The sequence below is a fragment of the Scomber japonicus genome, chromosome 13 (assembly GCF_027409825.1).
Source record: "Scomber japonicus isolate fScoJap1 chromosome 13, fScoJap1.pri, whole genome shotgun sequence".
Lineage (NCBI taxonomy): Eukaryota > Metazoa > Chordata > Actinopteri > Scombriformes > Scombridae > Scomber > Scomber japonicus.
Genome location: NC_070590.1, coordinates 20,895,320 through 20,920,119, shown reverse-complemented (window position 1 = coordinate 20,920,119; position 24,800 = coordinate 20,895,320). Strand labels below are relative to the sequence as shown.

Here is a 24,800-nt window from a genome sequence, read left to right as displayed (position 1 = left end):
CGGGACGGGGGTTGGGTGTACCCCACCGCAAACCGGCTAGTCCAGTAGTGTAAGGAAGAAGAAGTCCACTGGAGGAAGAGGGGCCAGCTCCCCAAGTTCTGTTTCTTCTGAGAGGTCTGTTTCTTCTGAGAGGTCTGCCACCTTTCCATCACCATGGGAGAATGGACCATTTTGGAGAGGCTGCTGGAGGCGGCAGTCCAGCAGCACTCTACCATGATTGGGAGGTAAGATACTCATCGCTTTTGTCTGTGAAGGTTTTATTTTAACCATGGTTTTGTTTAAACTGATGAGCTGGTTGTATTTATGTATACTATGTGTTGATCAGCCGATGGCATCCCCCACAGAAACCCCCCTCCTCAGGCTTGTCCAAGTGTTCTCCTCTGTTCTACAGTCCCCCACAGTCACCCCCACCTCCCCCATCCTTTCCTCATCCCTGCTGTCCTCACCCTTAACTTCCACACCGTAATTAGTTAAGGGATCAATAGCAGGCTTTACTGGGCATTATGGTTAATTCAGAGAGGTTCCTGTGTTGATACTACCTAATAGCCTAGCTATTGATAGATAACGCTTGATGCTGTTGGCCACAGACCAATAGGACAGAAGGAGGAGAGGGGAGTGGGAGAGAGAGGAGACCAGAGGTGCGGTAGATGAAAGGATGGTGAGCAAGCAGGTGTGGAAGGTAGAATCAAAAGGGGAGTAAATGGCTCGGTGCGCTGTGTGTACTTGAAATTATAAAAAAGACAAGAACAAGGAAAACAAGTTCATTCAATTTGCTCTCATTTGCAGACTCTTGTTTGCATGATAGTGAAAGTTTGATAAATTCTCATATTTTTGCGTAAAAACGGTTCGTGGTGGAGGGTCGAACAGATGAGCTTTCAGTTGGATTAGCAGTGGAGCCATGGAGACATGCTGTGATATCTGTGTGAAAAATGTGCTCCACATCATCTCTGTTTGATTAATTTGAATGCAAACGTGGAATTTTCCACCCATTAAACACAATCCAAATGTCACACTCAGGATACTCATTTGCAAAAGTGAAGAGTTAAAGTAGTTTAGCCTGGATGTATAGATTTGTGATTTGAACATTAGTTTTCAGGCAAAACAAATCCATGGGGGATATGGATTTTACTTCACTGCTGTGCTCATTAACCCAGACCACAGGTAGTCCATAACAAGGGCATGGCCTAACCTTCTCTCTGCTCCGGTGGAACTTTGTGTGTCTTGTGTGTAAGTTGAATTTGAAAGTGTGGAAATGATGTCATGCTTTCACTGATTACACTATGCTCTGCTTGCACAGAGACATTAGGCTATATCCTTCAGCTTCAGGGATAATATAACTGCATCAGAACGACAGAGATGATGTGAGCTGCATTACACCAAAACTTCTGTTGATCAGGGATCTGAAACCATGGGAGGTGGAGACTTTCTTTCCAACTAAACACTACACCAAGTCATTTCACTGGGTTGTTCCTCAGTGGTTGAAAGCACATTAACTAATGAAATTACCTGGTCTAGTCCTCAGATGGAATGAAAACCTGCACATAGTAGAGCATGTTGACTTGATTTAAAGATGCATTAAGTAAGATTTTGTATCATCAGTTGATCATATGACTCCATTGCGGTAATGAATTTGGTTGTATTTCCGATATCACTGAGAATCAACATCCCACTTTGAAGCTCTATGAAGCTTTCAGATATTTTCAGCTCATTGTTTTGGTTCTCTGGAGCAACAAAACCAAAACAATGGGCACCTACTCCCAGCACAGAAGCTAAAAGAAGCTAATTATACACTAACTGCCCAGCACGAAATGGCAAAGTGCCGAAGTAAGTGGTGAAGAAAGTTGAACATTGAGCAAGCCAAAAAGAGATATTTTTCTCATGAGCTCGAAGACCAAATAAGGGCTAAAACGGCAGTGAATATTGGAATTACATTCAACAGGTGGCCAGAAAAAGGAGACCAAAGGGATGTCCGTGTTGCTCTGTTTCTGCTGGATATGTAAGTAGGCAACTGTTTGCTAACATGTTAGCCATAACAACTTGATAAGCTCAATGCTAACTGTTGTGAATCTGTTCTGGAGTCTTTCCGCCCCCTAGTGGTCAAAAATGACTTAATGCAGCTTTAAAATCCAGTCCTGGCAGCTGAATCAATAAAACCCTGTGAGCACAGGACACAGTTTTGGATGATTCAATGATTGTATGCCACCTACAGTTTTTCAGAGGCACAGAGGCAACTCTCAATTTGTCTGCTACCTCTTTCAAAAGTCATGAATACTCTGATGATGCAATGGCTTCCTCTTATATGCTTAATCTGAGGTATTTTTTGATCATGCACTTCACTGGCTCAACATTAAAAAGGGGTTCCTGAGTAGCTAAAGTAAGCTTTTCTGGATCAATTTGGAATAGTCCTTAAACATCTGTTTTTGTTCCTCTAATGGTAGAGTCCACTAGATTATTTATCCACTGTGTCAAAACATCAACTTCCAAAAGGACATATTATTATATAGTTAAATGACAATTTGAACTGAGAAAATGTTCCCTCATACAGGACGTAGTTTATGTGATGCCCACAGGACATCAACTGTATGCTACTGTGTTGAATACAGTGAAACACTCTGTAAATGATTCTTATGTGTTTTGGTTTCCCTCAGACTGTTTGTCCTACAAGGCTGTCTAGTTGACCCTTAGGGCATTAGCTGTAACATTAGCTGCTTTCCAATGAGGTTCCCTTCATCTACTCTGCTTGTGCAATACGAGCCAAGAAACATTGTCTTTGGAATCACTTCGAACTTTATTTTGTGAGTTTCTAGCAATAGGCTTTAGGTCCCTGAATTTATTTTTACCCTTGCCAAGTCAATTTTGCTTTTGTCCCTGTTATTTAGTTTGTTTGCAGGATATCTTAAATATATATTTGGAGAATTTTCATGTAGTTTGGTGGACAGAGAGAACTTGGGTTAAAGTGTAGGAATTCATTATTAAGTGGTGGTCTGGATCTTGGGTTTTACCTGTATTCAGGTTTTCTTAGACATTAGACGTTAGACTTTCTCAGACAATCTTAGCAATAACATAAAACTAATAAAGATAAAGACTTGATTCCTTATCCAAAGCATGTGTTTGCATGGTCAGGAAATCAACAACACTTAATATTTAAATGATTATAATGATGTTTTGGGATGTATCAGCAAGTTGGAGAATTGTTCACCTCTGGCACAGTTTTGTGCTGTAAAGGTGCCTCCTAGATTGTTAAAGATCAACTCCACACTAAATCGTGCATGGAGTCAAAATTGTTACACTGACCTCTATGGGTTGAAAGGTTCAAGTCTGTTGCACCACTGACCACACCCAACAACACAGTTGGGTGTGGTCAGGTGTGGTCTGTTGCACTTGTGAACACTACCAACTGTGATGTAGTGTTGCACTGTTGTGCATTGTGAAGTTCTGCACTTCACAGGGTGTGGCTGGAGCATGCAGCAACTGCTAGATGGCATCAAAAACAGGATGTTCAGCCTCTGTGTAGTAACTTTTAAAGAGTTTGCATGTCTCCGCTTGCAGTTCAAAGGATGCAGTTCCAAAGTACAGAACAGTGATGTCTCCCCATGGCTGAAAAAGTCTCCCTTGCATTAAAACTTTGGAACATGGTTGCATGTCAGTCATCTGTTTGAGTGCCAACCCTTTCTCTTGCAACATGAGGATGTAGTTCTACCATGAGATACTGTTAGATACCATTTTTGGATGTCTAGACTGTCTAATCCAGCTACAATTAAGATGCTTCTTAATTGTAGGTTTTAAGCTAACCTATGCCCTGGCATAGGATAGATAATTAGCCTAGGGATACAGAACAGTGTTAATAATAGAACTGGATCAACTGTACGCAATGGCATAGGTTAGCTTAATCACGGTCTTTGAAAAAGACAGACAAACTGAGAGTTGCTTCTGTGCCTCTGACTAACCACAGGTGGCTTGCATATTATGACTCATACAAAGATTAATGTTGTGTATTGTGATTTCTAAGCTTGACTTCTAACTGAACGATGTACAGTGTGTGCATGGATAACGAATGACTGTAATCATGATTACACAGTGAAAGATATCATTGTCAAGGCTGCGTTAACCTCTCACCCAAACTAAATTTACTGTATATTCACAGTAAGAATCACTCTGGGAATTTCAGCATTAGACAACTGACAGTTCAGTATGGCCTGTAAAGTGTCCTGACATATCTCATCCAGTGTTTTAATTAAGGAAATTAATTAAATTAACAGTTGCACTTGATGGGCAGAGGTAGCCCGCTAACAGGTAATGACACAACCCAGGCAATAGTAATATAATTTGTTCAATGAAAAAACAAAAAGAAAATTAACAACCTCTCAAAGTGAAGCTTATTCAAAATGAGTTATCATAGTTCTCTGTTGCCATTGAGGTAAATCTGGTTTGTTGCAAATACACTGACAAACATTTTGGTCTTTTGACTTTCAGAGCAGCATATTTTATGAGGTAGCAACAGATAATCATATTTTAAATAGACCTCTACATGCCTGATTTTTGACACCAATATGAATAAAAAACGTGTTTGTGTTGATATGCTGATAATCTGCAGCTGTAGTCGTGTAAAATCTCACACCAGCTGCCTTGATCATGTTTTAAGTTGCCTTAAACATCTCAAAGCCATGTAAACATAATCATGAATTTACATCTGTAATCACACTTAGTACAGTAAGTACACTTTTGTAATTGATAAAAATGTCAACAACTTTGCAACTATTATTAAACCATCAGAAATTGGTCTCACACATTACAATTAAATCAAGTTTTGTTTCCACAATTAAAAGTTTTACATTTATTAATCTACTTTTCCTTTCATCTTCTTTATTATTCTTGCCTATCAGACCAGTATTTGAACACCTTCACAATAGATTCTCAGATTTTCCAAAAACGGAGATTTGTCCAAACAGCACTGCAAACAATTGAATGCAGAAGGCATTTGTGTAGCATCTAGAGTCATCCTGTCATTTATATTTGCTGAGTCGGAGCAGGTAGAATCTGTTGTGTACTAACTGTTCTTCCATGTGAGATGTCACTTCTGTTTTCTGGGGATAAAGTTATATGAATTTTAATGTTTACTTTTTGAACATAAAAATGCAGACCTGCTACTGGACACAATTCTCTGATGCATACTTCTACTCGTAGGGCAATAAAGTGCACACATAGAACATGACATACTACATATATACTTATTCACGTGTGATGCTCAGATGTTTGGCAGACCACAGGTGTGTGTGTCATGTAAAAAAGGATGTGTTCTACCGTGAGAGCATGAAGCCTCAAGGATCTGATGATAAATCTGAGTTATCCACCTTGTAGGTAGGAAGTAAAGAAGAAAGGAAGTGTTGATGCATCTTCCCCTACACTGCAATGCTGTAGTGAGGTCGGTGCCAAAGACAAGTAGAGCGAAAAAAAAAAGAGGCAGAGATAATGGAGGACTAGAGTGATCTAAGGAAGATAAAATAATAAAGGTTGCGGAATGGAAGGATACAGAGGAGAGGATGTGAGCTGCAGAACAAAGAGGGGGGAAGAGGAGAAAGGGGAAGGAAGAAAAGTTTTCCCTCTGCAGAGGTTCAGTACTGAGAATCTGTGTCAGAGCTGCTGACTGACCCCGCTGCTAAGGAAACAGTCTCGACACACACACAAACTCCATACAGTATGTGTTATCTGCATTGATGAGATGCTCTAAAAATACACAAGGCCCTTTGTGTTTTTATAATTTCACATTCATCCTCAAGAAACATACTGTGAGCCTGATAAAAGGTGAGGTTGATGTCATTAGGAGAGAAAGTACATGCAATCATTCACCATCCCTGCAAACACAGCAATTCAGGTTCGGCTGAATAAACAGAATCTTTGATAAGAGGCAGAAACTGCAGCAAATGAATTCATCATTCACATTGTTCACATTATAAAGCATTACATTTCTATCAGCGTAATAGTTATTTTAGAAAATGGAAATATACACATTACTGTCACAGCTTTTTATTGTATTTATTTATTTATTTACTTCATAGTATATTTCTATATCAATTGTATCTATTTGTTTTTCTTCCAGATTTATATAATCTATCATTTAACATCTATCACTCCCCACTTAAGAATTATAAATACTTTATACAATCTTGATAGATGTTATGTGGCCCTAGTTGTAAGTTTGCAGTGGATGTCAAGTCATTCATTAAAAATGCATACAGATTTGACCAACCTTTTAATGTAATGGATAAAGTGGTAGATAAAATATCTTGTTGCTTCGTGTTTATATGAAAAGCAAACACCAGAAAACAGTACTTGAACGGTGTTAAGGTTTGATGAAAGCAAATATATCTTCATCTTTGGTTCTAACAGTAAAATACAGATGATAGTCTGCCTTTTTGCGAAAAACTTGTTCACTACTGTAGTTGTGTTCTCTCACCACTTTTCCTAAATAGGTCAGGATATCCACAAGAAGGAGGTACCCTACTTTGAGAAGGGCACCCTAGTTCTCCCAAAATAATTTGAGATGTAGGAATGGCCTGCTTCAATTGAGGGCATCATCATGTCTAACAGTAAACAGGAATATAGTTCATGAATCATTAATAGTCAGCTTCCAGGCTAAAATCTATACTTTCTGTGGAAGATTGTGTTGCAAAGCAAAATATTGGAGGCAATACTGTATGTCAGCGTTTGACAGGATTAGTAATCCATCATCCTGTGGCGAGGAGCAGGACTGTCGTTCAAATTAAACCATTTTTCTGCACATCTTGACTTGTCATTAGTTTATTTGTGCAGCAATCCCTGATGTTGAATGCTATTGATTATACTGTTCGACAGGGGGGATTTTGCCAGTAAAGCTGAGCTCAGCTTTCATTCAGCACAGGCGATTATTCATTTCAGCAATTGACGGTGTGTGTGTGTGTGTGTGTGTGTGTGTGTGTGTGTGTGTGTGTGTGTGTGTGTGTGTGTGTGTATTAGCTTTACAGAATGTGTAATGTTTCCCTATACATAACATTCAGTGATTTTCTCACCTATTAAAATTCCTTAATTAGGTTAAAATAGGCTTTCTCAGATGTTTAGATACTAAAATATTCATGAGCCAATAAGTTAATGTTAATTATGTACATTTGATATAGATACATAGATAGATAGATACATCTATTAGATTACATGTAAATGGCATAGATTTATTATATATTTAAATGTATGTTTTTTAAATACAGATATTAAACAAATATAAATATATTATATATAATATCAGTAATAGAAATCTCCTAGAGTAATAGGCTGTCTGCATGATGAGGTATTGAATGGTTAAGATAGTCCAAGTCCATATAGTTCATGTTTTTGAAGATGAGAAGGCTTGTTGTAATGGGGCATATTAGTAATGTAGTCCAATGAACACCAAACCATGTAGAGTCAAGTGCATGTGTAGCACTTGAAAAGATATTTTATTTTATAGTACATTGTTAATATAATTTATTCACATTTTGTTCAGTGTTGTCAGTAATATTCAGTTATTTTGGTTAAGTGTGTTTAATTGTACCCAACAGTAGTGGGCAGAGTGAAACTGTCTGTCTTAAAGCTGCAGATGACCAGCACACCTCCGACAGGTAAACGTACTAATTTAAAGTTATTTTACTTTGCCGTGCTGTGTACTGGAAAAAACACTCACCGTGTGCCAGCTCGACCCAAGGCAAGACTATCCCCCATAATGATGGAGAAACGCCATCATTTTAGCTGGTGTGCTGTGCGTGGGCTGAAAGTAGAAAGAAATGAGTGCTCAGACCACTCTGAAGCTGGTGCTTTTTGCTCACAGGGATGACTTCTACACAATATGCGTACCTCCTTATCTGAAACACTGGCCATGTTTTATGTGAGCATCCGACATTGTAATATCATGACTGAAAATAAGAAAAAGAAAATAGGTCCCCTTTAAGAATGTATCAAATGACAAGGGTATCATTGATTGTGATGAACCTACAATTAAATATCACAGACTCTGTGGAACATTTTAGCATCTTTCAGCTTGTTTAGGTTTAACAACAATTAATAAAAAACAGCAACTGTCACTGCTCACGTCCACCTTTAGACTGCTCAAAGGGACACTATTTGCTGTTATTTATATAATTCTTTAAGTAGATATTCATTTCTTAAATGATCATATAAACTGAAATAGTATCTTAACTAACATTTGACATGTTTAAGATTTTGATGGAAATAGATTTTGTGAAAGCCTTCATTCAGAACAAAACATTTCATGTTCATGTCAGATCAGATTTCTTTCTGCATCCTTGAATCCCCCATCTTTGGCTCTGTCAGCTGGCCAAGTGGAGCAATTCAGCTGAATCAGTGACCATTATGGCTGAGAAGAGAAACTTGTGTTTTTGGTTTTATTGCCTATTTTAGTACATTAAGAAACATGACAAATGCAAATGTTTGTTTTTTTTTGTTTTGTTTTTTATGTTATTACTCTTAACCACCTAGATCACATGACTTGTAAACTGAAATGAACTAAAAGGCTAGCCATTTAGTCTTATCCCAGTAAACCACAAATGAAAAGGGAAAAATTCTTGAAAAAATTATCATTAACCTACAAAGATTAAACAGATCAGAACAGAAGTTACAACCTTCGTGGCATTTAAATCATCTAGTGATTTGCTCAGATTTATATGCTTCTTATAGTGTTTGCATCTTATGTGCCAAGGATATCATTTTCTACAAATTTAGTAGCCTTCCATTCACACACATTTTTGTATCATGTTAGGCTTGACTAAGGTCAATTCAGAAAAAGCTGTGCTCTGATGTGCTCAGTTTGTAGCCATGTAATGGGATAATAGCTGTGCTTCATAAAGAGGTGGAAAATGTCTGTGGTGTTACAGAAAATCCACCTTAAATCCCCTTAACACTTACAAAGAAGATGCACCTTTAATTTCTTGGTCCAATTTGTTGTTTGGTTGTGTATGTTATTTTCTAACAGATAACCTGCCAAACATACACATTGAAATTTTAAATACAGCTCCAGTGGAGTTAAGTAAGGAAAAATGTAAAAAAAAAAGTGGTCTTATATTAGGAGAAACACTCTCAGGAAAGGCAGAGATACTACTGATGTGTACATGCCATCAGTAGACCCGAACACAATAGAGCCACAAGAAGCAAGTCACTAATTCCTGCAACAAATCCAGACATCCCTTTACAGTATTGAGGCATTCTGGGAACTTTCTATCAGAAGTAGAATTAAGCCACATCTGAAATTTGAATTTTCTTTTTTCCTTTAAACGCTGCATGCAGAGCAGTTATTCCTGCAGACCAGGGTCCACTTGTGAATAAATAAGTTATGAAATGAGTGGTTCGAGTGAAAATAAGCCCAATCTACTCTGCATCCTGCTACAAATTAAAATTATCTTCTCTGGGTGGAAGCCAAGTCCTACATAAACAGCCCATCTAAATTATAACTTCAGATGTAAGATATTGTGTGTGAAAACCCTCTGCAGATGAATCTTATACACTGAATTAAAACCCATCCCTTGGCTTCATTTTCAATGTGTTGATTGTGTAGAAACTATAATTGCTCCAAATACTGAACAGCCGCAATGTGATTTATGGAATATTCTGAAATCACATATTGATGCAATCAGCAAAATGTGCCAGTTAGGATGAAAGGTAAATGCAGATGTATTTCATTTGATGGTTTTTAACTTTAAGATTATTTTAGAAAGAAATACTTCTGCATAATGTTTTCCTTTGAAGACGAAAGGGTTACCTCAGTGACAAAATGGGATGGAAAAAGGTTGCGTCTGGTTCACATGGCATCATCATCATCATCACTCATGGTTTGGCCATGCAGCATAGCAGAAAAGTGTTGTGTGTAATCTTCAAATGCAACTCCAACTTTTGGTCCTTGTAGTGCTGTAGATCTGTTTCCAGTAAGAGGCTATTTAATTTTCTAATCAGAATTGGTAAAGTATTATCATAACTCAAATTCTATTAATGGCTGTCCCAGCTTAATGGAGGCAGTTACATGTAGCATCTACCTCAATTAACTTTTCCCGTTTCCTCCCAAATTTAAGCTATTTCCTTCAGAGGTGTTGAATAAGCAAATATGACAGTTACTGAGACTATCTGCATGTGTTGACTCTGTGCAGTGTCTTTTTGTCTAAAATCCCAAATATCAGAGAGGTCTATTTTTAAACCATTTATGTTTTATACTCTCAGTAAAATATCGCTGATAAGTATTTTAAGAAGAAGCCAGAAGGAAGTGAACTGCTGCAGCTGAAGGCACATTTTAGAGTTTAGCTTATATTAATGTATTAGTCACACCGACTCTTAGTGGTAACCTCAGGCAGTCATGCATGTCTGCCTGATACGTGGGAGAAACTATTAAAACAGTTTGTGCGAAGAACAGTGGATGAGAGGCGGGAGGAAAGAAATGTCTGCACTCTGATAATTAAGCTGCCTAATTTCTATGCCTGGTAAGGTCTTTATTCATTATGTGCTGCCATCAGCAATCAGTGGAGCTTATTATTAAGAGCGTATGGGCGGGAAGAATATTTTTACCCAAGGTCTCCCTACTGATAATATGACCAGTCCTTCTGAGGACTGTCTATGCGCCTCTGTAAGAGCAGATATACTGTACACCTACGTTGACTTATATACAGTAAAATCTGCTTTATATTCACAGTTTATTTATATTTGTGTGAGAGCAAATGTGTGCACGTTTTCAAATGCACCTGCTGTCGTGCTCTGGGCCATTGTCGTCCCTGGAGGATGACGGCAGCAGCTGCTGCATGAATGAACGTATGCCTGTGTTTGTGTGTGTGTGTGTGTGTGTGTGTGTGTGTGTGTGTCTGTGTGTGTGTGTGTGTGTGTGTGTGTGTGTGAAAGCCTCTGGGAAAGGCAGAGCCAGCATGTCCAGCCAACACACCAGCTGAAGAGCAGCTACCATTACACTTACACATAATCTTACAGGTCAATCAGCTGCCTCCAGATCACTTTGTTTTGTCATTGTATACAGCAGAGAAGCACAACGTCAAACACAGGCATCAACATACCGTGTATGTATATTGCACTTTAAACGGTCAGTGATGTCGCACAAGAAATGAAAAATTAGGACAGAAGTTTGACATGTGAGCTCAGTCCAGGATACAAAAGGATTTTCTTTCAAATCTTATTAAATCTCTGGCACCATGTTGGAGATTTAGAAAGTGTAATGATTAGTCTTAGTTGAAAGGAGGTCCTCCGGGAAGTGAGCAGCTAATTGAGGTGATGAGTGGTGACTGATGTAGGAGATCATTTACTCACCATTTAAGGAGCATTCGGTCAAAGGCACCACAGTGGATGATGCAGTGGTGCAGTACCTGCATCGTCTTTATGTTTTCCTTTTTAATCGACTCAGCAACTAGACATATTTTTATATTCTGCCTCTGGCTTTGAGACACTAAAAATTCAAAAACCTTTTTGATCATTAATGGTGGTTATTGAATATTCTGCATTTTTAAGCCTCAGGGCTGTCCTGCCCCAATCTGCTCTAACATACAGTATTGGCTTGTTACTCTGCAGGACTTAAAACACTGATGTTTGCAGATAACCTTCGTTCACTGCTTTCTGCTAATGCAGCAATCTGCCCTGTGCTGATTATCCAGTTATACAGCAGCACACAAACACACTCACAACCCTGCAAACACACAGCAGCAAACATCCAATACTTGCAATGTCTTTGATTTTTTTTTCTCAGACACAAATCTGCCCAACAAACAAATACAGACTGAAAGACTGAATATCTGCAATACAGTACTTACAAAAAACTTTCCTCTCTGACAGAAGGTCATGAGTTAGTTTGAATTGTTTTTTACAGGTTAGGCATTATATAACCACAAGCATAAATGTCTGATTAAGACAATCAATTGCCAAAGAGGGAGGAGGTGAGTAAAGCTGCAGTGAGCTAACTGCAGTCACAACATACGTCACATTTCAGGAGGATACAAAGGTTTCTACTTTGTGCACCAGTCAGCTGTTTATGCTGCATTCATATGCTCATCAACAACTCATGCATTTAAAACATTTGCACACAATCAAATTTACCAGGCTTTTGTTTGAAGGTGGTCATGGGTCACTTTGCATACATTGCAGGAAATGAACTTAGAGTAGGATGCAGGAACAGCCAATACTTACAATCTTACAATCATTACATTACACACACATTAAGATGTCCATGTGTTGAAGTAAAACATCACAACCAAATTCTCCGCTGCTATTCAGCACCTTATAACTTCGAGGGCATCTTCATGCTAATAAACTTGTACATTTTTTACTGAACAGGTTATTTAGAAGGACCCAGATGCATCATTACTTTTGGTCTCTGTGATGTACACTGTGTCATCTAGTGAGGAGACAAAGGTTCAGTCTACTTGCCCTCAATGTCCACAAGGACTGTGTCCTTTAAGGAAAGCTGTCATTAAAACAAGTGTGGCTAGTATTGTTTTGTGTATAATATATAGGAAACCCGTGTTAATGAAGAGGCCTGCACAAGGCATATTGCAAACTAATATACTAATATAACCATCCACTTGGACTCTAGATTCTAAAAAAATATTTGAAAGAAATGTATCTAGGAACATTGTAGTGGACAGTTTTTTTGCTATACATGACCTGTACAGTCTACGTATTAACTTCTGTCATTAAACAGACATGTGGATAGCAGGCAGACTCAGTGACATTTAGTCAATGCTATTATGATGTAGTAATAATCGCTGGCATGAGAGAAGGCACCTTTTGAACAGAAAGTGAACATAGTCTGTTACGTTGTCTTAAATCAACTTCTCTTCTCACAGTGACACTGAGCATGAGATTGTTACATATTATTTGAACAAATAGTTGCATATAAATGAGCAGTGTGGACCACGGTGTACGCAGTGAGCAGCATACATTAAATAACTCTTTGTGGTGCAGAAAACCATCAATATCAGCTCTCAAACCTGCTGCTGTTGAATCATCAGTGAAGGGATACAGATGTGGCTGGCTGCAAAGGATCAGAGAGCGACTGAACGTACATTAAATATGCAACCTGCATTTAACTCCTTTAAGACCAACAGTGCAGAGAAGCTTTATTCTGTTGTATTTCCACACACACTAAAAGTCAGTGTAGCGTACACACTCACAGCTGCTCCAAGCACAGACGGCCAGACACGTTTGCCATTTTACAGAAGTCATACACATGGCTGACTCTTCCTCTTTGTCTCTGTGTCCTCTTGTCTGTTTTTCTCACATACACATAAAAAAGCATAGGAATATACTCACAAGTGGAGCAGGAACAGTCCTGCAGCGGTGTGCTGCTCTATTTTAAGTCTGATTCACACTAACACATGTTCCTCTTCTACCTCTTACCTTCACCTGTCTGCACCTTGAGATGTCCTCAATCTCTACATTTAAAGACGTTTATTTTCTCACTCCCTGCGGAAATGCATATTTAACTTTTCAGATATCTTTATAAATTAGACGATATTTTTTTCCTAAATATACCTCTATGTCCAGCCCCCTTCTCTCCCTGTACTTGTTTCTGTATCTTAACCTTTCACCAATTTGCTGGTTGCTGTTGTAACTGTCCATTGAAGGTGGGTCCCTCATTAAAAGACACAACAGAACTACTGCAACTTTTCATGTGCATATTCTCTGATACACAGGACATCATATTACCCTACATCACCTGAATCAAATGCTGTCATACATAGCTGCCATTTAGCACTGTTGTCCCAAACCACCTGGGGCCAGCTTTCATCGATTGCTGTCCCTTTAACCACCTTGGGTGGCCCTCTTGTGCTTGGAAATAAGTTTGTAGTAATTGGCTCCTCCATACAGGAACCATGCACATCCTCTGCATTGTGGCATAAATACCAGGGAGCCCCATGATATGCAGGCTTTCCTCGCTCATTAGAAAGAGCTGACAATGCAGCCCTAAAGGCCCAGTCCTCCTCCGCAGTGCCCATGCTGGATCGACACCAGAAGATAACAGTACAGCACACCAGTCTCTCAGAGGCCTTGAATCGCAGCTGCCCTGGGCTACAGCTCTCTATAGCTACAGCAAGGCACTAATGATGCTCAATGGGAAGTCCACCCAGTTTGTGGAGGAGGCCACCTGTATATGGTTTAGTATATACTGTATCACAAGTTACTAATGAGCTGCCTCCACATTACAACAAATTTAAAGGCGACTGCAACATACCTTATTTTTTTCTATTGGTATCTGAGCTCTCAGAACAGCTGGCCAACTGTCACATATTATGGTCTTGCTCTTTCTTCCAAATGAGGGAAGAGAAACAGTAAAACAAGGCCAACTGTACCGCTGTTAAATATTTGTTTAATATATCCGCAACAGTGAAGACATTTATGATATATAATGAATGGCATTGTCAGAAAAATACTAACAATTCATTTAATATTCTACATTGCATGTGCTCCTCTTTCTGTTAAAATTTTCAAATTGGTAACACACCAACTGCACTATTTCCCCTTTCTGTATGAAGTATGGAGACTTAGCCAAGCATGTATGCAGTCACCTCCGATGTCAATAAACTTGATGTTCCATTTTAGCTCAACAGTGAAGATCAGTGTGAAATCACTGTTATCATCTGACCACCTCTCCTGTTCTGTCTCTTCTTATGTTCTCTTGTCTTAATTAGTGAGCTAATATGTGCATGGTATCTGTAGCGCAACTCCATCATCCTTTAGTGTTTGTCACAGCAGCTGAGTAATAACACATGCAAACACACATCTTCATGCATATATGTACATATACACAGACTACATCATGTGTCCCTTTAGTGTCAGAAAGGTCGATACTCAAACACAACAAGCATCCAATCACCAGTTAGACTATACTGAACCAAGACTTCTGTCCAGATATTTCCTGACCCTTTCTGCATTTACTCCTCATTTACTGACATTGTCTTTCTCCCTTTCACCCCCTCCCCTCCTGCCCTTTCCTTCTCCTTCTGTCTCTTTGCAGGATCCTGCTGACAGTGGTGGTGATTTTCCGTATCCTGATAGTAGGCATAGTGGGAGAGAAGGTATATGAGGATGAGCAAATCATGTTCATCTGTAACACCATGCAGCCTGGCTGCAACCAAGCCTGTTATGACAAGGCCTTCCCAATCTCGCACATCCGTTACTGGGTCTTTCAGATCATCTTGGTGTGCACACCCAGCCTGTGCTTCATCACGTATTCTGTTCATCAGTCTGCTAAAGCACGCGACCGAAGCTACTCCCTCCTGCATCCTTACATGGATCACCATGGCCATGGCGGTCATCATGGTCGCCATCATGACCATCACGCCCGCAAGCTTCACTCTCGCAACATCAATGGCATCCTGGTGCACCCTGACAGCAGTAAGGAGGACCACGACTGCCTGGAAGTCAAGGAGATCCCCAATGGACCCCGGGGACTTCCTCAAACACACAAGAGTTCTAAAGTGCGACGGCAGGAAGGAATCTCCCGTTTCTACGTCATCCAGGTTGTGTTCCGCAACGTGCTGGAGATCGGCTTCTTGGCCGGCCAGTATTTCCTATATGGGTTCAATGTGCCAGGAATGTTTGAGTGTGATCGATACCCGTGCGTGAAGGAGGTGGAGTGTTATGTGTCTCGTCCCACAGAAAAGACTGTGTTTCTGGTCTTTATGTTTGCAGTGAGTGGCATATGTGTGCTGCTCAACCTAGCTGAGCTCAACCACCTTGGCTGGAGGAAGATAAAGACGGCCGTCCGAGGGGTGCAGGCCCGAAGGAAGTCCATCTGTGAAGTGCGCAAGAAGGATGTTTCACACCTGTCCCAGGCCCCAAACCTGGGCAGAACCCAGTCTAGTGAGTCAGCCTATGTCTGACAGAGGCTTCTCTGCCTGGGGGCTCAAGGACCTCTTAAATTTCGGAGAAGAGCTTTTCCCTGGCCCAGGACCCCTGATCATTAGGGTACAAAACTCACCACTGCATTATTATTCAGGAGCACAGACAGACTCTGTGTAGTCATAATGAAGCATCAATTCACAAAGTAGATTCATTGACACTTCAAGAGAGAAGAATCACCTTCCTAAAAAAGGCGACTGTGTTGCTGTAATGAAGCTTACGCCTAAAGCTTAAATGATGGAGAGTCCTGCTCTGCCTAGGTGACACTAGGTGCCTTTAAAGAACCCAACAGACAAAACTGAACAATTAAGAATGATAATAAATTATTGTAAAGGTAGCCTGAGATTGAATTATCGGAAGTACTTCATTATTTGCCTTTGCTGTAGTTCAGAAATAATCCCCTCATTTTCCAATTATGTGTGCATATGCAAGAGCTTAAGCGTGTGCATGCATACGCATGTGTGTGGGAAAAAAAGCCAATCTCTGACTCGAGTCAGAAAATTGAATGCTAAGCAAATCTGAGCTACTGAGAGAAAGACTGTTTTTTTGTCTCATTGTCCATAAATTTCGAGTAAAGTCACTCGGCGGACAAACAAGCACCTTTTTAATGTTGTCCTAAGAAACTCACACCAAGTCAAACACAAAAACAAACAGCACTAAAACTATCACCATAAACTGGAACATTTGTTGTCAATGTAATACATTTTCACTATTCCACATTTTCTTTGTTATGTTAGGTGCCAGTCAGACTACAGACTGACATTGCCCTGTAGCTTTTGCTAGCAAGTTGGGGACATTTGTTGCTGTGCTACCACTAAAAACCAAGTCAAAGTGAGACACATTGTGCATTGAAGATGAGTTAGATTTATTTTCCAACACTGTGTTATACACTGCTACACTCTCAGTGCCTGCAAGGCATGCTGTTTACTCTCAGAACTCACTGAAGACAGTCAAGAAAAGTGTGCCAGTGTTTCCACTTTGTGTGTGTGATCGCTGTCTAAAGGTATGAATGGAGTTAAATACAGATTTTTTCAATTAAACAGGAAAAAGTATTGTAGTCACAAATATTTTAACGTGTAACCTCAAGCTTTTTTTCACAAGCAGATTTGGTGCCATATTTCAAAGTTACTGTACATAGATGAAATGTAATAACTACACTTAGCCTTTTTCCTATGCGGTATAGATGGGTGTCACTTGGATGGGGCGGGGGGAGGGGGGAAATGGGTTGGGTGGTAATGATTACTCATAGATTGCCAGCTTTAACAATATGTATTATTAATGTGCTCTTTGTTAAGCCTTCACCCTCTAATGGAGACTATATGTTCCGAAAAGTGTTTCCCCCCATATGGACTTTGAAAAAGGCATGTTAACTGAAGCATTAATAGAATGGATAGATTATGACATGTAACTTTAAGAAAAAAAGAGTTTTATTTATTTGCATCCTGCTCCTGTGAAATGTAATACTCAGCATGCATTAAGATGAAAAATATAAAGAGATATGAACATAGCATCCCGTTGTGGGAATATTGAAAGTGAATACCTGAAAGGATCCAGAACTGCAGCAATAATAGTATGTGAAAAAAATATGTGAATAAATTATTATGCAAACAGTTGATTTGACTGTGCTGTGTTGTGACCAATATGAGAATGATAATTACTGTTGACTTACAGGTTGTGTTTCTTTAAAAAAAAAAAAAAAAAAAAAGTCAGTTCTCAGTCAGATGTTGAGTCTGATCAGGTCAGTTCTTACAGAAGTCAAGGTGCGAGACTTAAAGGCCAGCAGACTGGAAAAAACAGCTGCTCATGCATCTGTCATAAGATCACTGTCAGCGCACAGATACTCACCAGTCACCACTGTGCTGTATGAACATGAAATACAGTTTTTCATGCTGTATAGGAGACATACACCATAGAATGCAGAGTGCATTGCAGTGCTTTCAGCTGGACAGATTCAAAATCTGCTTTAATATTTATTATTCAACACAGAGAAATGATACATCTCTGAGAGGGTGGATACATCAGTGCACTCTTTGGGTTATTGCTGATAAATTATAGATATTTAACCTGCTCTATTCTATGATATGAAAACTCCTGACTAATTAATCTTGAAACTGTGCACAGTGTCTGAAGGGTGATTCCCATTTACACTAATAACCTCCATGCGTTTGCAGTGAAATTGGAGTAAGATTTTCCTGAAACTTACACTATTGTTTCTCAGGCTCAACGTGACACGTAGGCAGGTGTTATTAGAGTGAACCTGATCATTTCAGGAATGAGTGAGACTACCAAGGGAGAAAAGAGAGAGGTGTGGGGGCAGTGAACCTTTTAGTGTTATTAAACCTTCAGTCAGTGCAGGTGACATGTGGCTGTGTCCTGGGGACTACTGAAAGTATATGGGGACTAGAAGAAGAGGGCCGAGGGTGATGGAGAGGCATGTAAATAAAGTTGATTATCTGATAGGATGTAGAGTAATGAATTTTGTGGTTACTCATTCACTTAAAGGTCACGCTGTGTTCTTATTGACATGTGGATAGCTATGATTGACTCTCTGCTGTGTGTGATATGCATTTACATCATGAAATGCCCAACAACCTCACACACACACACATATGCATACAAAGAAAGAGTCAATAACTGCCTAAACAAAAGCATTGCTGAGGATGTAGCAAGGCTGGTTGCTGTGGTGACAGGAGGGCAGTAATGATGTTAAGCACCACAGAGACTACAGTAGTGAAGGGCAGAAACAGCACTGCGCTATCTCTCCACAGCAGCATGTCAACCTGCAGAACACACTCGAGACTCACAGTGAAAGAAACATGCTGGGCTGCGTGTTAATCTGCAGCGCTGCTGTTACAAGTGTGAACTAATGAAAATTAAGGACAATCATTACCCACAATAAATCCCAATGATTTGGTGTATAAAATTGATATAATGGGAGAAACTGTACAATACTTTACAAGTTTCTGGACAATCCGTTTTTCCCATTTTTGTCACCTCCGGACGTGACGCATTTTACCCATTTTTGGGCCCTGTACCCAATTTTCGCATAACACGCCTATGGTGCTTAATTTTGCTCATTTTTTCATTCAGCACATCCCCCTGGCTCATTTTAGCAAGTTTCGGGACAATCCGCCACCCTTTGTCATTTTTGCACTTTTTTTCACCTCCGGGTCTTATGCATTTTACCTCTTTTTGGGCCAAGAAAAGAATGTTATCCATGAGTAAGCGTGCTGACATACTGTGAATAACAAAAGGGAGTAAATTAACAAAATATAATAAAATTCCCCCTGAAACAAACAAAAACACATACCAGCCTGCCGTGGAAATGGTTATAAAAAAAGGTGAGTGCCTGCCGTCCAATAGAATATGGATGGTCGGACTGGTTCAAACCAACAGATGAACCGTATGATGGCTTCAGCTCAAATAACTTCCACTAGAGTGGATAAGAGAATGTATTTAATCCAGTTATGAGCTATAAAATAAGCATTTCTTAAGTATTAATTTGCCTGAGTACATAACAACATTTTTTCGTTTCCCTGAGAAAAGAATAGATGTTATTTTCAAACAGAACCTGCAACATTTTAAATGTATTTATGTTAGTGTGTGCAGTGAATTTACACCCCATAACACTCACAACACATCCTCTCTCTATGTGTTCTGCTGGCGGCGTGTAGAGATAATGATGCACATCTTCATTATACTGATAATCACATTTTTATAAACATCAACATTAAAATAACTATATACATAGCACACTCTATACATTACATCTATAGACTTCACACAAACTGTCAAATATATTTTCCCAAAATAAGAAAAAAAACAAGATAAACAAAAATAGCATTCTGACAGTAAAAAGGGAGGTCCTGCTGGGATGATGATGTGTTAGAGCTGTCATAAAGGATGCTCAGCTAAGCTCCTTGATTCACTTCCCATTCACGATACAAAACTGCTGCTCTGCAGTATGATGACACAGGGCCACATAGATCCACATCTCACATAGATGCACCATTTTTCAGAGGATAGAAGAAGCAGCATCAGTTTAATCCTCAACAGCATGTTTGAACAAACTGTCTCTCTCTTATTTGTGGATCTTGATCAGATCAGTAAGCTTTCTTCAACATTTTGACCAAGAAAATGTCAAGTTGACACAATTCAACTGTGATATTTTGATTGCTTTCTTGTTCTTCTTGCTACACATATAAATCTTTGACAGAATGAACTGTACATGTTAAGGTTAGAGTTTGTTTGAGGAACCACAAGCAGACACAGAGACAGAAGATTGAGTTGAAGGGTAGTTTTAATGACACACAGTGGGTGAGGGACAAGGAGTGGGGGGCTGAAGTGACATGGGGGCAGGCCAGCTTGTAGTGGGAGTATGTCTGGCTGGCTTGGAGGTGCCGAGGCTTGGCTCTGGAGACCTGGACACAGTGAGGAATATTTCGCAATCAAGAACAAAGCAAACTTGAGTAAAGAGTGGCCGAGAGCACTTAGCTGACTGAACAATGTGGCAGTGGAGGGAAAGCCAGAGTACTTGAGCAGTGAGTGAAGATCTGAGTGCTTCCAGGTGTGCTGGTGGACCAGATGAGCTGAGTGCTGCCAGGTGAGCAGGTAGATAGAAGCCAGATCCTGGAGGCCATGCCAAATACACACATGTACAGACATAGATGGATGGAGAGGACACAAACAAGAAAAGAGAAAACAAAAACACAGCTGAACCGTGACAGTACACTTTTCCAAAAAAATGCTGTTCAATCGATTTGACTGTTTTTGATTGTTTTCATCATCAGTGAAGTAGGGTGATATTGACATGAATAACTTGAGCTGTTTGTTTGCTTCTTTGCTTTAAACAGATACATGTCTGTCCCACCAGTGCTGCTTCTTTGTCAATTTTAGTTGTGTCTTGTGTCTATTTGTGACATGACAAGACTGTCTCATCATTCTCAGCAACCAGATGTGACTTTTGCTTTGGCTTCTTACCTCCGAGCCAGTGTCATATTATTGAGTAGCAATGATCATTGACACTGACTCCAGCATAGGTTTTACTCTAAATATGACCATACGATCAGTAATATTTTTTGTGGCTGAATGGATCCCATTTCTGTTCAAATCTCAGTGAGCCCTATAGCTGCAGCAGTGTTTTTTTTCTGACCTTGACCCTACAGCATTAATAGATCTAATGTAAAAGTAAAAAAAGATGAAACTCATTCATAAAGATGAAACTTAAGTTTGCTTGTTCCACTCTACAGCCTGCTCTGTTTCTAGACCTTTAGTTTGTATCAGTCCCTGTTCAGCTCTCGGTCTTCTGTCGTGAGATCCCTGCTTGTCACCTTCTCTCCACCCTTCCTCTCTCTCTTTCTCCATCTGCTCCTCTCCTTCTCCACCTGACTCATTCCTCTCTCTTTCCACTGTTTCCTACACCTCCACATTTCTGCCCTCCTGCCTTCCTCTGACCTTTTATCTCCTCACTCATATGGATCCGTCCTGGATATTCCACCTGGATCTCACGTCTGGACAAAACAAAGTGATTCCAATGATATTCATTTCAATACCTCTTTTCCTCTTTATTTAAAGCTTTATGAAGCTGAGGCTTTTACTTTATTCAAGAAAAGTCCTTTTCTAATCTCTCCTCTCTCCTAAACTGCACTTGACCCTGATTCCTCCCTTTCTTTCTTTTCTGCCTCTTTCAAGCAGACAAATAAACTGTGATACATCTTTCCAACTATTATTATCTCCCTGAAAAACCGATGCTGCCCTGACACCTCACTTGCCTCTTTCCTCAGCCGATATAATAGGAAATATATAAATATAACTACCCAACATGTAAACTGTTATTTAAAGCTGCTTTAGCCCCCAGCCCCCTAGATCCCATCACAACTGCTCTGCCATCTTACTGAATTAATTCATCTTTGGGAACTGGCAATGTGTCAGACAGATTTGGGATATATCTCAAAAATACCCCCAATAACCCCTCGACCAACCCTGCCATACGTTCCACTCAAAACTGGCTCTAATACGGTTGTTCTGGTCATTTAGGAAAAGGGAGAAAAATATTAAGATCAAGTTAGTTTCATGATACGGGTGACAAAATGAGGAGTGTATTCTCTGATCTTTTTGGGTCTGTTTTAGATCACAGGGATTTGCTATAAGACAAGACAACTGGTGCAAATATAAATACAATAACAATCTTTTCAACAAGTGCTGACATTTCTCTTCTGGATTTCAGCAGTTGTCATGAAAAAGTAAAGGTAAGAAAAAAATAGCTCAATAAACTAAGCTGGGGTTTCTGACAGCTGTGTCAACATAATGTACATGGACATTCCCCACATATCTTCAAAGATCCTGCTTAAGAACAGTTAATTCACCACTGGGAGCTCAAACTAGCCATTGCAGCAATAAATTCAGTCAGTGTGGACACTACAGACTGTTTGTGTGTCCTCCTCTGCAGCGTGACTCTCCTTCATTACTTGGTGATTACAATAAATTGAAGATGTGAGAAGCCATGGGCCAGATCAGATAGGTTTTTCTGATCCTGCACTGTCTACTGCCAAACCATTGCAATGGAAAAAAACAATGTGTAAATATAAATTTATAATGATGCTAAAATCTTTTTTGTTTTTAAATACTGGCAGTTAAATAGGCCGGGAAGAAATGCTTGTGAGTAATCTCATCTTGGTTTCAAAAAAAGCTGCTGGCTAATTTAACACCTTATGTCAATGCCTCTTCCCCATGGCCAGAAATAACATGGATTAACAACATAGCTACAGCTCCTGCTGCATCTGCTCTCTGAGACTGACAGAGTGAGGCTTACTGAACATTTAATAACACTTTTTCTGCACAAAGAGGACAGAGCCTTCAGTTAGAAGTCTCTTAAATGCTGCTGTTTTATTTTACCTGATGGCTGAATCAAAGTAAAGCTACGCACAATCAACAGAAATGCACACACTGTAAGCCCCACATCATGACAGTCAGCTGGACTGAGCTCCTGTGCAGCACAAACGATCTGTGTTGGGTTGCCTGTGGACTCTTGGATCACAAATTTGCTCTCTCTACACCCATCCCCCACCTATGCACCTCTGCCTCCTGGATCAATAAACGGAGGTCACATAAATTAAGGGGAAGTCTAATCTTATTTTCTTTTAAATTGCACCAGATAGCATGTAGATGACATCCAGAAGCAGCGGTGTGCAATGAAGTCAAGTAGCAGAACAGCAGAGGATGCTGATGTTTTGATTTTCACACAAGCTGCAGGTACAGAGTGACTTTACTGTAAAATGTGACATTTTACCAAAAAAAGGAGAAAAGAGAATTTAGGGCAGAATCAGCTGGTTTGGGTTTAATTACCAGATTAACATTGTAAGTGACCAACACCCAACATCTCCATCTTGAACATGCCCATTACACTGCAAATCCCCCCACTCCCTCTTTTTTTTGCACAGCTTCTCACCATCCCATAGCATTATTAGAGGAAGGAGATGGAGAGCTGAAGATTTATATTGACATTTAGGGGTCACAGTTTAGAGGCTGAGTGTCAGCAGAATGAACAGTCTATTTAGTGGATGCAGACTCACACTGAAATACAGCGCCTCCAAGAGGACCAAACTGCACTCTACAGCTCTTCTATAAGAAAACAAAACATGCAAATCCCCCATAGTTGACTGGTAGGGAAGCTATTCAAGGACATTTAGTTTTGGAACAATGTGCAATTTTTCTTCCCCACATCTGAGTTCACTCAGTTGAAGAGAGTTGAGGGATCTGTACACATTTTGTCAATCTCACCACTCAAACAGTAACCACAGCGGTTTACTCAGCTAAAACCACTGGAGTATATTGTGAGTATTTGTCGAATGCTTTTCTAAAAAGAGAAACATGCTCTATGTAGTGGTCTCATGGCCCAGAATCACACAGTGAAAGTGGAAAGAAGCTTGTGAATAAATATGAAATTTAAACAGATGTTTCCCACTGTGTCTCACTGGCATTTTGTCCTAAAGGATCAGGCACTGCTGGACCTCCTGTGGTTTTAATCTAGACACATTTATTCATCCACATATCTCATCATCACACCTCCCACAGCTTTGGTACCATGATCTGTGGTTGTGTGCATGAAACGTCCAGCTAAAGAAGGATCACTGGATCAAAACTACGTTACACTTACTAAGACAGCGGTGTGGTTGTGCAGGATCTGTTCTTTATCATTTGTCCTGGTGGGAGTACCTTTCCCTCAAGACACAAGTGCAGAAGGACATCTTGTATGCTTGAAATGTTCAGGAAAAAAAGTCAAAAGGAAACTGACATCATAATAATAATTCTCTTTCAGCTGAGAGACTACTCAGTATGCAGAGACTGAACCGTTTTGAGGACCTATAGTACAGTACACAATCACGTTAGCGTTTAGTTTCAAGCTGGCATTTAGCCATAGGAGCCATTACAGAAACATGCAAACATAATCAGGAACTCAGTCACATGTCTAATGCAATGAATGAAGCCAATACATTAACAAAGATTAAAGGGATACACGGAATCCTTGGCTTGCTTTTGTGAATTAAAATTGAATGACTTTATTGTCTTGATGATCATAAACTAAGTGAAGCTTTGTCTACAAAGTAAAAACATGCACATGTTTTATTAGCCTCATGACATTTGAAGCTGAAGGACAAATCAAATTATATTTTCTAATTTTTTTGCTTTTGATGTTTTAAAATGGTAGATGCAGTTTAAAAAAACACAGTATTGCCTTGATCTGTAATACAAGTGAAAAAACACTTTCATGTCTTTTCTGCACTGCGTCACACTGACCATGTTGAAGTAAAACAAAGTTTCACTATTGAAATATTATTTTTAGTTTGGACCAACGTTCTCTCTACTTTGAGAGTTCATAACTCCAGTTAGATGGAATT

The 24,800-nt window shown here is 39.6% G+C and overlaps 1 protein-coding gene across 1 annotated transcript; it reads left to right on the top strand.

Moving 5' to 3' along the window:
• Positions 1-153: 153 nt before the first annotated feature.
• LOC128371454 (gap junction delta-2 protein-like) lies at positions 154-15,884 on the top strand. Its single transcript, XM_053331781.1, has 2 exons — positions 154-224; positions 15,017-15,884. Exons 1-2 carry the CDS (start codon positions 154-156, stop codon positions 15,882-15,884), a joined length of 939 nt encoding a protein of 312 aa, XP_053187756.1.
• Positions 15,885-24,800: the final 8,916 nt, after the last annotated feature.

Excerpts from the sequence above, each read along its gene's own strand:
- LOC128371454 (XM_053331781.1), top strand. The coding sequence starts at position 154 with ATGGGAGAATGGACCATTTTGGAGAGGCTGCTGGAGGCGGCAGTCCAG. Across the intron at positions 225-15,016 it reads CACTCTACCATGATTGGGAG|GATCCTGCTGACAGTGGTGG; the intron begins GTAAGATACTCA and ends GTCTCTTTGCAG.